General features: G+C 32.7%; 1 protein-coding gene across 1 annotated transcript; it reads right to left on the bottom strand.

Moving 5' to 3' along the window:
* Window positions 1-1284: 1284 nt before the first annotated feature.
* On the bottom strand, window positions 1285-13276 carry LOC140062520 (putative ammonium transporter 2). The gene is made up of 6 exons (XM_072108773.1): window positions 12528-13276; window positions 10233-10304; window positions 8414-8473; window positions 4427-4503; window positions 2618-2830; window positions 1285-2317 (listed from the first exon to the last, which is right to left on the bottom strand). The coding sequence occupies exons 1-6, from the start codon at window positions 13241-13243 to the stop codon at window positions 1641-1643; spliced, it is 1815 nt and encodes a 604-aa protein (XP_071964874.1). The 5' UTR covers window positions 13244-13276; the 3' UTR covers window positions 1285-1640.
* Between the last annotated feature and the right edge of the window lie 472 nt (window positions 13277-13748).

The raw sequence follows: 13748 nt of genomic DNA, 5'->3' as shown, positions 1-13748 counted from the left end.
CTCAGCTATCGGGATTTCACTCGAAAAATGTCTTATCAAATCTCCCTATGTAATTTTATAATACTATTCCCCACAATATATTCTGATTCTTTATGGCGTATATTTAATTTGATCTTTATTAATTTGCAGTATAATTCCTATTATTTAACTACTGTACCTTCACACACGTGTGGTATGTTTTAAAATAAACAAAAAACTGAAATGGCTATGATTAATGGCCAATTTTTTTTTCGTCTTCCAAAGGGACACTGTATTGATTGATGGAAAGTGCCTGTTTCCAGTCACCTTTAGGGTCTAATCTATTATTTTAACTGCTCCCTGGTGTATAAAAGAGAGAAAATATTTGAAACTAAGGTGAACTTAATATCTTAAACCCGGAAATTACTTTGACCGGAAAGAATTGAAATTGAGAGGAAAATCCAATGTTGAAATCATAAATGTTGTTAAAAAACTCTTTATATTATCTTCCTAAGATATAAATATGGAACAATAGCGTCGGCGTGCACACTAATGTTATCAAATCTACGTTTCGCGGTACATCTCGGATAGATAAGGTAGGTATCCAAGGCGGAGATTTGTACCGAAGTTTTTGCCTTGTGCTCGCCTATGTCAGAATTAACCATAATTTATATATAGATTAAAACACCTACACGTACGTATCGACGACAGAGTTGATTATCAACATTACTATTGATGGTGTTACAATATTGTTTGATTATATTTTATGTATACGTTATATTAAACAAGTTTGCAATTTAACTCAGTAATGGAGATTAGCTAGTTCGTTAAGTTAGTTAGCCAATCGATTCATTATATAAACTTAAACCTAATCGATCCATTATATAAGCTTAAAGCTAATCGATTTATTAGAGTAGCTTAAATTATGGATCAATTAGAAGCTTAAATATAATCAATTCAGTTTAATTGAAGTATTCGATACGATGATAAAATATTATGAATAACTCTTGTTTGTTAAAATTTAAATTAAGATAAACAAACGCTCGTTTTAATAAGAAACAAACTCACCCACGTATTGATTCCACCCGTAATTAATTAATCGGTTCAAATTAAAAGAAATAGGGGCAGGGGACCATGATGACGTCACTAAAATTGGTGAGTTGGGTATAGACTGTACAAAACAGATTTAAAGTTTTAAAAGGTAGATAAAAAACGTGTAAAACCATACATAGCCGAATTACAATCATAATCAGACATTTTATGAACTAACAACGTAAGTAAAAAGCGTCTTTTTCTAACTAACCAGAGTGAAAGGCATACAAGTCTATTAAATTTTGAAACATATCTGGTGCTGATGGTATCAACTAATCAGCATTTTAATTACTTATAAATATTAATATAAATATTGATTTGTTATCTTTAGTTATTCGTATTGTAAACGTGACGATAAGATATTGTTTTGCCATTTTAAAGTACAGTACTTGAACTTGTATTAATAAGATTGCACCTCTGTTAAAATCTTTAGAATTTTTAAATTCGCTGCAATTTTTCAAGTATTTAATATTTGTTGTCACACGTGACAGATGTATTTTCAGGATCCAGCCACTATAATATAATCTTTTCTCTACAGTATTTACATTTGCTTGCATACATTTACATTATAGCAGAGATTATCAAAATGGTTACATGCCGACCCCTGAATCATTACTGCCATTCGATCGACCAATACTATCATTTCGATTGAGTGCATTTTCATTAATGCTGATGTCGTCAGTAACCAATTGATCATTATCTCTCAAGATCCCATCAATTGAAAATATTTCTTCCTTAATTGAAGCATGAACGTTTTCTAAAACAACGTCCTCGGGACTGAGAACGTCTTCTGCTGTATCGTCGTGTGATTTGCTCTTTGGATGTCTATGCCTACTCCCCGACATCTGACGGGACAACCGCGATGATCGTCGAAGAGAAACCGATCGAGTGAATCCTAAAGCTGATTTACGTCGCCCGTAACAATATTCTGAGACATCGTTGTCAATAGCTGAACCACCAAAATGAAGTTGTTTCACTATTTCTTTAAGTTCTTTAAAATAGTTATCATCGCCAAATTTGTTTACAACACAGACCAAATTTCCTTGTTCGTCTCGTAATATACCAGTTCTTCTATCGTAAGAGCCTCGTATGGAATGCTCTGTCAAGTCTGCGCCAAGTATTTCCTCGTGTTTCGACATGCGCAGACCAATTGTTATATCAAGAAGTTTAAGTAAAATAAAAGAACAGCTAGCGCTCCATGCGCATATTGCTACACATCCTAGAGCCTGGATACCAAGTAGTTTAAACCCTCCACCAGACAACAGTCCTACAATACAATAAATAAATAAATACAGGTTAATGGTTTTAAATTTATAACGCGCATAAACGTCTCGAAGCATTGTGACAGCATGTGAAAAAAAAGGAAAAAATAATAGTAGTTCATAAAAATTAAAAATTATTAAATAAAATTAAATACAGTATGTATTATATTAATGTAAGAGGAATTCAATGTAAGTTGGTTTCTTTTTATCTTGAATCGTCTTATTTTACAATTAATAATTTATTTAGCTTCTTAAAGTAAAAAAAAAAAAACATTTTAAGAGAAATAATATTAAATGCAACATACCATCGTGTCTTATTAGGTTGCCTTCAGTATCAATACGGCCAAACACGCCAACAGCTAACATGCTCCAAATTGCGCTCAAACCATGAACCGGAAATACACCAACAGGGTCATCTATTTTTAGTTTTTCCATTAAAACTGACCCACAACATGCAATCAGTGCTCCGACAGCTCCAATAATGATACCCTCATAAGGCCGACACAATGCACAAAACGCTAACATTTTATATAAAACATAAGTATTAAAACCTTCATACATTGTTATTAAGTATATCATAACTTTATTTGCTTTATTCAATTATATACTATTAGTAATTTATGAAATATCACCTGTATATTACAATTCAATTCAACTTTTATTTCAGACAATTGTCTATATGGTATAATACATTACACAAAAAAAAGATGAAGGAGAGAGGACCAACACTTTTATCTATTGGTATATAATGCCTCTCTCCATTTGTAGTACATGTTTGAATCCATCAACAAATATTTATATATACAAATTAACATTCTGTTTTCGCTTTTCATTATTCTTGTAAGAAATCGGTAGGTCGAAATCCTCAAATATTCATAAAATGATGGAATATTGTTTTCCACAAACAAATTCCTCGCACTAACAAATCTGGGTTGTCCCAATAACCGCCGGAAAGCATCATTATAACAAACTCGGTTGATATATTTTTTTAAATGATTAAAACCATAAAGGTGAACACATTTGATTGATTTTGAGCAGTATGAAAATTTCCTACATAAAACATTACCTCTAATACATAGAGATCTATATTGGCGTTTTATATCTGCCTCATCTCTTAGATTCGAAGTTAAAATATGGCATAAGTACGTAAAATGATCAAAATACTCCAGCGCCTTATCACCTAATACTTTTTAGGAGCCCCATAAATTCTACGAATAGTGGGACAAAACAGCATACAGATAGACAGTTAATACTTCAATTATCAATATGAGAATAACTAAAAATAACCCAAAAATCGAACAATATAACGACAGATAATATCATTTGTTATATACAATAGATCGACTGGTAATTAACGTCTCAATTTTATCAAGCGACATAGAAGATTAGCTTTGTTATTCGTACTCCTTTATTAAAACAAACACAATACAGGTTAATATTGTATTCCGATATTAATTGGATATCTTAAACCAATTGGTTGTTCGAATTCGTTATTATAATGTAGCTTTGTCGTAAAGAATGAAAAATCTAATGAATTACTATCCATAAAACACTAACAAGACAGTGGAGTGTGCGGCGGAGGATTTCGGAGCTTATAAACATTGGAAATGATAAACCTCTGAAATTAACACAATGTTCTATCTTTCGCATATTTTCCGAAAACTGTTCGGAATCCCCGGTTTCCGCTAGAATCTTGCCGAGAATCATGATTGTTGAGCCGTACCGGTATAGTTTACCATCTAAGGCTCGCCAATCAATGGTAAACTATACCGGTACGGCTCAACAATCATGATTCTCGGCAAGATTCTTGCGGAAACCGGGACACGTAATGACAATCGGGGCTAGCAATACTCTTCCTACCTGTTACAAATACCAAGTCATCTATTTAGGACAATGGGAGATATCAATACTCTCTCTATCAAGACTCCCTCTTATCTCACGGAAATTAAGGCATATAAGATATGACAATCGGGCTCTCGATAGAAACTCGTCTTACCTGTTACAAATACAAGGGCACCTAATTATGAAAATCGGAGCTATCAAGACTCCCTCTTATGTCACGGAAATTAAGGCCTAGATATGACAATCGGGCTCTCGACAGAAACTCGTCTTACCTGTTACGGCCACCAGGGCTCCCAATACACCATTGATAATGAATGACACATCAAACTTCCTCCTTTTAGATATATAGCTGAAATACAAACAACAAAAGTATAAATGAAATGAACATTTATATTAATAAGGATTTGTGTAATAATCTGATGATCTTGAGTGTGATCAGCATTCATGAGCAAGAAGATTATCGACAATAATAATATTGATAATCTAGATATGTTTTAGTAATACATACAACCCCTTCAACACAGGTACAAACACTCTTTATTTAACCTTCGTTACAAGATGTGTTGTTTCCTGTAGAGATGCAATAAACATTGTATTCGTTTAATTAACAGACATGACACCTATCTAGATGAGTGACTGCCAATAGTCGGTTAAGATCTTCTTCTTAACGTTTTCCGTCTTCAGACATTATGCTTTCCACAATTTGTTTCCATTTTTGTCTGTTTATGGCAGGATGTTTTGTTATTGTGTTGGTGTTTACATGTCCTTGTAAGACTTTCTTTATTTGATTCATCCAGTTATTTCTTGGTCTTCCTACGGGTCGTTTTACTTTCCTGTTAGTTTCCTTCATTGTTTGTTTGATTGGGGTATCATCCGGTAATCTAATTATGTGTCCATACCATTTTAGTCTCCTTTGTTTAATTATATTACTCTATTCTTCTTGTTTTGTTATCTCGTATATTTTCATGTTAAACACTCTATCATTTTCCTGTCATATATATCTATAGTCTCTTGTGATTTTCTTTAGTACCCAGAGTTCACTGCTGTATAAGAAAATACTTTCTATGTATGCGTCAAACAAACGGCATTTCACGTCTATAGACATCGATTTGTGTTTTAGCGACGACTTCAGCTTGTTATATGCCATAGCTGCTAGTGTCTTTTTCTGTGTCCAAGTTACTACCGAGGTATTTGCATTCTTCCCATTTACTATTCTTCTGTTTTACTTTCATTTATCTTTAGATTGAAATCTGCTAATTTCTCTGTTAACATTTTTCTTTATTTTATTGAATCGCTAATGAATGAAATGTTGTCTGCATACTGCATCTGGACATTAAGCTGTTGTAGGGATAGTGGTATTGTGTTTGCTGATTCGAGTGCCCTTGCTGGGTATAGTGTGAACAGTACCAGCGACATACAGTCACCTTGTGGTACTCGTAGTAGTAAACAATTTTCCTGTATGTTTTCCAATTCCAACGCTTAATTTTACATTGTTTATCAAAACTTTCTACATGTGTAGTTCATAATCTTGTAATATAATGTGTCAGTATGTCGAATAGAGTATTCCTCCGCACAGTGTCAAATGCACTGGTCATGTCAAAGTAGTAATATTATTTCATAGTTAGATGACGCAATTGCCTTTACTGCTAACATTTTGTATGTGTGTACATGTTCGGTAGTTCTTCGTCCTTTGCGATACACGGCCTTTGTTACATCTGCCGTTTATCCTATTAAGTAAGCATATTGCTAGTATTTTCCTAAGAACCGACAGAAGGATGATGGGTCGAATGTTTTTAGTGGACCTTTTTTCTTGCCTGGTTTCGGTATTGCATACAATATGCTTTCGTTCATTTGATTGATTGGTATGTTTCCTGTTTTAGCTGTTTGGTTATATATTTCTGCTATGCGGTTTAAAACTTCTATATGTGCATATTTTACCATTTCAGAGTATACTTGGTCACTTCCTGGTCTTTTATTATTTTTCGCATTTGGCTGCTTTGGCAACTTCATCACGTGTAAAGGGAGACTTCATTTCAATAGGTTTAATGTTTTATAGGGTTTTCCTTGGATTTATGATAGACGCTTTCAAAGAAATTGCTAATTATTTCTACCTGTTCTTCGTTATACCGAACTCTGTTCCTACCATAAGTCTTTTATTTTCGTTAAGTTTTAGGTTTTTACTGCTTGGTACATTCTTGTTGAGTCATCTTTGAATTTTTCAATTTCAGCTATCTTTTCTTTTAGTGTGTCTTCTTTTTTTTTTATTAAGCTCAGTATGAATATTCTTTATGATTTGATTTCTTTCTTTCCTAAGTTTTGTTTTCTTTAATTTGATGATTTATGTCGCACCTCAACTATTTCTGCTTCTTCGATAACTCTTGTATATATGTATATATATATATATATAAACAAATCAGGCATAGAACATTAATTCTAAACCGCCCGGTAATATACTGAAATTTAATTAATTAATTTATATATATATATATTGTTTGATTTAGACTTTGCTTTCCTGTAACCAACCACTTCCAATGCTGCATTCTGAAAGACTGTCGTTAATTTGGTCCATTTCTTTCTCTTGTGGTTCCAGGTCCTGGATGTTTACCGATTGTATACATCTCGATACCTCTCTTTGAAATGTTTGTCTGTTTTGCTGTTTTCTTGAAGTTTTGACACATCTATTTGTTTGGTTTTCTTAGCGTTACTATTTAATTTATACCATTGTAGTGTTAAAGTTGTCTTGACTAATCTATGATCAGTGTATGTTCTTGTACCACTGTATGTATGCTCTTGCGTTAGTGACTAGCTTAATGTGTGAATTTTTAACTAGAATGTAATCGATCTGGTTTCTGTAGGGGTTGCGTCTAATCTCCCCACTCTTCTGATCGTTATGCTGATCGCGTCTCTGCGGGCATTCCCATGTAGTCCTATGTGACATCTTATGTTTAAACATGGTATTTGTTAGTACTACATTATTTCTTAGTGCACATTGAACTAGCTGTGTTCCATTATTGTTCGTTTTTCCTTTACCATATCTTCCTGCACATTGTGGGTAATCATGATGGTAGTCCCCCGTTTTTGCATTCATATCTCCAGCTAATATTAGGATATCTCTGTTTTTTTTTTTTTTTTGCTTCATTTAATGCTTCTTGTACACAAGTCAATGGCTACCAGATGTCTCTGTGAGACGGTTATTCGAACAAGTACCAGTACTTAAACCTATCTCTATCCCAAGGTTGTTGTTCACTATGTTCTAAAGTAGGTGCATATGCGCATACGAAAAGTACATACCTGGGTTTTGGCCTACGCCTTGACCCAGGCTTACCTCCTCTACTTGTTGATACGGGCTGTAATTACTCTGTCCGATATTTCCTTAAATTCCGCTTTAAAACTCTCGCTTTCAATTCCAATGCCATGACTTGTGTTGTTTGCGGATCTACCTAGACATTTGCAGATTTGGATGGATATTGACTGAATTGGGTAAAGTATTATTACTGGCCAAATGGTTATCATCAGCAGTATTTTAACCCTAAAACTAGTTGTAGTATCTTCAATGTTATGATGGAAATAACACAAGTTGATCTATACCATAGATTGGTTCTGACATTGCGTAATGGAGTTCCCGTATCGTAAAACATTGTGCAAGTGGTTTCAAAAGGTCGAATTGTTGGAATATTATTGAAAAAGTTTGGAATCAAAGCAAGCAATCATAATTAACCATTGTTGACTACGTTACACGTAATCTGTGCATAGGCGCGCTTAAAATATTATAACTAGCGGTGCTTATAATGATTAAAATACCGCAATATTTATCAAGATTCTGCAGCCTGATAATTGTGTTTAAACATGATCGATTAACATTTAACGAAAGATTGATTTTCTAGTTTCGAATTTCACCTTTAAAAGCAGCTTTAGGCTAATGGTTGTGTAGAATGGGAAGAAGTCAGTTAGATTGATGAATCTTCCAAAGAAAGCTATTATGACTGAAGTGTTTAAATCGACTTGACTTCAACGCTATTGTGTTAGATGAATATAGGTTAAAGTAGGCTCTATTGGCAGATATTGGATATGATTAGCCTATAGCATTCACGCTATTCTTTCAATTTACTTTGTAAGACTAAGAAGGAGGTGTCTGCAGACACGATGCTGCATGGGACTGGTAGGCCTACCATAGAGTTTTATACCATATACCATCAAAGTATAAATTCGGATTGGAAAGTGAAGGTTTTTTAAAATAGAAAGATAAACAATATATTTACCTAAGCAATATACCAGTGGTACCACCAGCAACAGATGACGTAATAGTAGCAACAGCTGATCTGTAATCAGAATTAACACAATTATTGTATGTCAGCATTGAACCCAACTTATTTTTAGTGAGCGTTGAAGCAGAAAGAACCAATGGGTAACTAATTAAAAATACCGTAGTATTTTCCAATATAAAATTTGTCGTTTTATTTATTAGTCTACTTTTTCCGTAAGAGAAATGCCTAAATTAAAAATAATCACAGTCGATTGGTGTATTTTCAATTTTAAAACATTACGAAAAAGTAGCTCCACTTTTTAAAGGGGTTTATTTAACGACATTCTTCTACTGCTTCAACGCTGTCGATAAATAAGATGGGGATCAAGATTTTTATATCAAAGATTTTGTCCCCCAGACAAAAGAATTCCGTAAACATTGTTTGTTGAATATTCCATAGTAATGTCATATAATAGTTATCCACTTTGACCAAAAATTTGATTTAAAAAAAAATTTACCTGAAAAAACTGTAATTTTAAGCAAAAAAAGTCAAATTGGCTGCCAGCCAATGTGTTTTTGGTTGAATTTAAAACATTTTTTTTAATACGGAAGTGATTAACTTTACTAAAAATATGAAATGAATATGTTAAGATATGAATTTAAAAAAATAAAAACTTTACTAAAACTACAATATAACCTATTCAAAGTCTGACATAATTAATCTTCATTTTTCAGGTTAGTGGGGACAATACAATAGACAATTTAAACACTACGCTACCTTTAGCATAATCTAAATAATCGTATCAAACATAACTCATAAAAGTTATAATTTCCTTTGTATTGATTTGAATTGAGCGAACTGTGCATGGACATTACAGGTCTATGTTCTATGCTTACACACAGGGTGAGTGTCATAGCGTTAAATGCCTATTTTATCGACATTCATCGCTCGTTTTTGTTCATTATGTCACCTAATAACTGTGTAATAATGTTTTCTAATATTTTATACAATTTATTACTATTTTATGCGTTTTTAATTTCGTTTGAACTACTATTCAAGGTTACCTCATAAATTTCGATTATAAATATTCGAACGATGAATTATGAAAAAAAATTAATACAAAATGACAATTCATTACAAATACTACAAAATATTTTCTTTATGACAATTATAGATTTTTTTTTTACTTTTGAAATTCATAATACACGGTAGTACACGTTTACACCGCTAGATAGTATGAATGTTGGTCGATATGCATATGAAATAATATTTAAAACATTTATTACTGCAGGTTGTGCTGTTTATAGCATGAACCTATAGGTATGTTTTGGGGGATATGCAGTAGAAGGGTATTTTATAATTTAATAGTTTTTTTTAGTAGTAACATGATAACATAAAATAAACGCATGTCATGATTATGATCAATTGTTAGAACTAACATGAAGATGAATGCTTTCGTAGTGTGGAATAAATCGGTTTCATCATCAAAAAGTTTCGAGACGTGAGGTTGAAAACGCGTGACATGTGACTTACGTAGCGATCCTGAGATTTGGTGGGCTTTTTCAGTTGTGTCATGAAATAAACAAGTTAATATAGGCTATGTGATTCAAGTTCTTAACGTCTTAACATTGTGTTGTTCCGAAGAACGTGATCAAAAAATGATTGTGTTTTTACAACAAAATTAAAGCACGATGAAAGTTAATTTATGTTCCATAGTTGCTTCTGAGCCTTCCTTGTCCAAGTGTTCTCGGCAAAAACATTATAAGTTAATAAGACATTCACTATTTGTTATTAAAGTAATTTAAATTTGCTATGTTGCAATAAAAACACTCACCTTGCGGCAAATTCCCAACGATAGTCGGTTATACCGTACGTACTGCCACAATTAAACCCCAACCACCCCCACCTAGAAATAAATAAAATAATTATAAGCTGTTAATTATATTCATAACATAAAGAATCATAGCTGAATTGTAATTGGAAAAGCGCTATATTAAAATAATTTTATTTATTTATTATATTTTTAATTTAATTAGGCCAATGTAAATGAGGGTATACTATTTCATATTCAGTACCCTCTTTTATGACAAAAATAATATAGATCAACGTTGTAAAAACCAACATGGAAACATTGTCAAGATCAAGTAAATAAAACAATAATAATATTTAAAATCTACTAAAAACATGGAAATGGATTGGCCATGTAATGAGAATGGAACCAATCGTCATTCTATGACATGGAAACCAGAAGGCATGAGAAGAGTCGGACGGCCCAAAACAACATGGCGGAGGACAGTGGAAGAGAGAGAATACCTAAGACGAAGGACACATATAGATCAATACACCTATCAGTCGATTTTCGATAGTAGTAAAGGCCTATTTATTCTGTTTCACCGCGATCACTGGTTTGATACTTTGATTTGATTATTGTGAGAAACAATATTTATATAGGATTAATTGTGTATTTTTTAACAAAATAGCTTGTATCAAATAGATGAAAAACGAGACATGAATCAGAGATTACTTCTTTGAACTAAAAGAAGGTTAGGCCTATCAAGTAGGCCCTAATAATAATAATATATATATAACGCATGGAAGAATAACAAAAACAATCACTAATAGCGATAAAAGTTATAATAATAATGAGAACATGCATTAAAGTTTAGTTTTAGTTTAAGTTTAGTTTAAGTTGTTTTAAAATTATGTTTAAATGTGCCGTAGGGCCCCTCGGAAGAGCAGTTTTATTTTATTACTGAGAGGGCTACCCTACTGAAAGAAAACGAAATAAATATATAATAGCATATCTTAACACAGAAAAGATATATCGCTCAGTAATAACATGCCGTCATAATGTTTTTATAATAACTAAAAGGCAATAAAATCGATATTTTCTTGTCATTGTGTCATTGCGACATCATGTCAGAACATTCAAATAAGTGTTTCTTCTTCATTCCCACACCTTTTAATCTACAGAATTATAAGAATTTGTTATAAATAGTCACTATGACAACAATTAACCGTGTATCATCTGACGGGTTTAGGAGTAATTGTATTTTGTAAATGCATCCATTTAATGATTACTTATTTTCAACAGAAAAGGTCATCTAATATTGATAGCAATCAAATGTCATCAATGAAGCAAAAGGATTATTCTTAGAACAATAATGGTGATTTTTATAATTTTAAATACCGTAACTTTTATTCTTGAAGTTGGTTTTCTTGTTTTTGTTTTTAATTGTTTTTATCTGAATTTTATTTTAACTGGAACCGCTTACAATCTCAAAAATATAATGTGTGTTTGACGAAATAATGAATGAAAGAAAGAAAGAACAAATGAATGAATGAATGAATGAATACACTGAATCTTTTTATACGTCTTTCAAATTTTCTTTGAGAGGAATTGTTGGTGAATCTTTATTTTGTAATCTATAATGTGTTTTGGCAGTTTATATCCATTTAAAGCCCTGTCTACACTATCAAATTAGTTAACAAAAAAGTGTGATGTGCCCAAATATGTAGACTGATCACTCTGAATCAAAACACCAAACATTGCCGACAATCATTTGTTTATAATTCTATGTATCTAATAGCAAGTTTGTTAAATCTCTGTAATTTCTTTGTTGTATTTATATCAAATGTAAATCAACCAACCAAATTTAATTTGTACCTTGTTGTATAAATGAAAATAAATACTATCGTATCGTATCGTGATATGCCCAAATACAGTAGTGATATGACATCATCATGTCCATATATGGGCACATCACCTATTTTTGTCACATAAAGTTTGATACTGTAGACAGAGCATTACACTAGGCATACTATTCTGGACGAAACAACAAGATTAAGGAATATTGTATTTGTTTAATAAAAGCAACAAATATCCTATTCATCATGTTTATGAAACTGTATAATGTTAAAATGTGTGTGAAATTAAGAAGCATGCCTGTCAAATTAGTAAATTTTATATTTGATATAAGTATAACAATATGATAAAACATTATTATGGAAATATAGCGTTTTAAACTTAAAAGATTTACATAGAAATGAATTAAAAAGTTTGAAATATTTTATACTAAATTCATACTCTATTAGGCGTATTATACTCTATTATAAATAATAAACTCACCATAACATAAACATTCCAAGAATTGCATTGGTAGGGGACCCCATGTTTTTAACATCGCTGCAGTCTGCATCAAATCTACCGATTCTCGGTTTAAGCATCAGTGTAGAAACTAAACCTGTCACCCCTCCAACTAAATGAACTGCGCCAGCCCCAGCTATATCTACAGCTCCCATCGACTTCAGCCACCCGGTTTCGGCCCAGAACCACCGAGCAGGAAAGCAATAAACCAATGTGTTAAGAAACGAAAACACGATATATGCTTCAAGTTTCGTGCGCTCTGCAAGCGAGCCACTAACAATAGTCGTTGCCGTAGTTGCAAACGACGCTTGAAAGAAAAAGTGCGCGAATAGGTGTCCCAGTGTTTCGTCGTCCATATCTGCATCCACAAAAAAATATCCAACTCCCACGAACGAATTACTTCCTTTAGAAACACCAAAACATAATCCGTATCCGAACATCCAGTAAGAAATTCCCCCAAATAGTACATCAACTGCATTTTTTACCATAATATTAACTTCATTTTTTTGAGAAACGGATCCAGATTCTAAAAGACCAAAACCAGATTGCATTGTAAATATGATGAACGCACTTGTAAGAGTCCATGTAGCGTCATCCCACGTGCTAGTTGGGAAACCATATATTGGCGCTTCTGTCGTGGTATTTCCGTAAGTTGTACCCAGTGGGTCGTCTGATGATCCAGTAGAACTAGTATCCATTATATAGGCCTGTGATGAAATGGTAATAATATGTCACTCCCAAACACGTTGATTCCTGGTAAGAAAGAACAAGTTCATTTGAATAATCTAGTCATTAGCCCGGCAATATGTATTCACTAAATTAAGTCAGGAATTAAACTAAATTTGATAATCTTTCAAACTCAAACCTTATTCGAACATTGCTTTTGAAATAGTGGTACACGTACAAGACGTTCTAACATTAACAATAATATGATACGAATCCATATGACGTTTATTGACTGTGGTTTATTTGTTTTGCTATTTTTTTGGCGGGAAGGGGAAGGGCTGTTTTTTTTTAATCAACAGAAAGGATGAATGAATCTTCAAATCCTATGTAAGGTTTATCAAAGAGGTCACTATAAAACAGTAAACAATTTCAAATAGGCGTACACCAATGATGACGATAGTCTGCAATACATAGAAGCTGACTCAGGATGGAGTATGGCGTCAGGTTGTAGGCATATGTGTTATTATTATCATCATC

This window comes from Antedon mediterranea, chromosome 11, assembly GCF_964355755.1.
Source record: "Antedon mediterranea chromosome 11, ecAntMedi1.1, whole genome shotgun sequence".
NCBI lineage: Eukaryota > Metazoa > Echinodermata > Crinoidea > Comatulida > Antedonidae > Antedon > Antedon mediterranea.
The sequence above is the reverse complement of the archived record's forward strand: the minus strand, read 5'-3'. Positions and strand labels throughout refer to the sequence as shown.

Coding starts and splice junctions, on each gene's coding strand:
- LOC140062520 (XM_072108773.1), bottom strand. CDS start 13,243: ATGGATACTAGTTCTACTGGATCATCAGACGACCCACTGGGTACAACT. Junction 10,305..12,527: donor CTTGGAATGTTTATGTTATG/GTGAGTTTATTA, acceptor ATTTATTTCTAG/GTGGGGGTGGTTGGGGTTTA. Junction 4,504..8,413: donor ACCACTGGTATATTGCTTAG/GTAAATATATTG, acceptor TTTGTATTTCAG/CTATATATCTAAAAGGAGGA.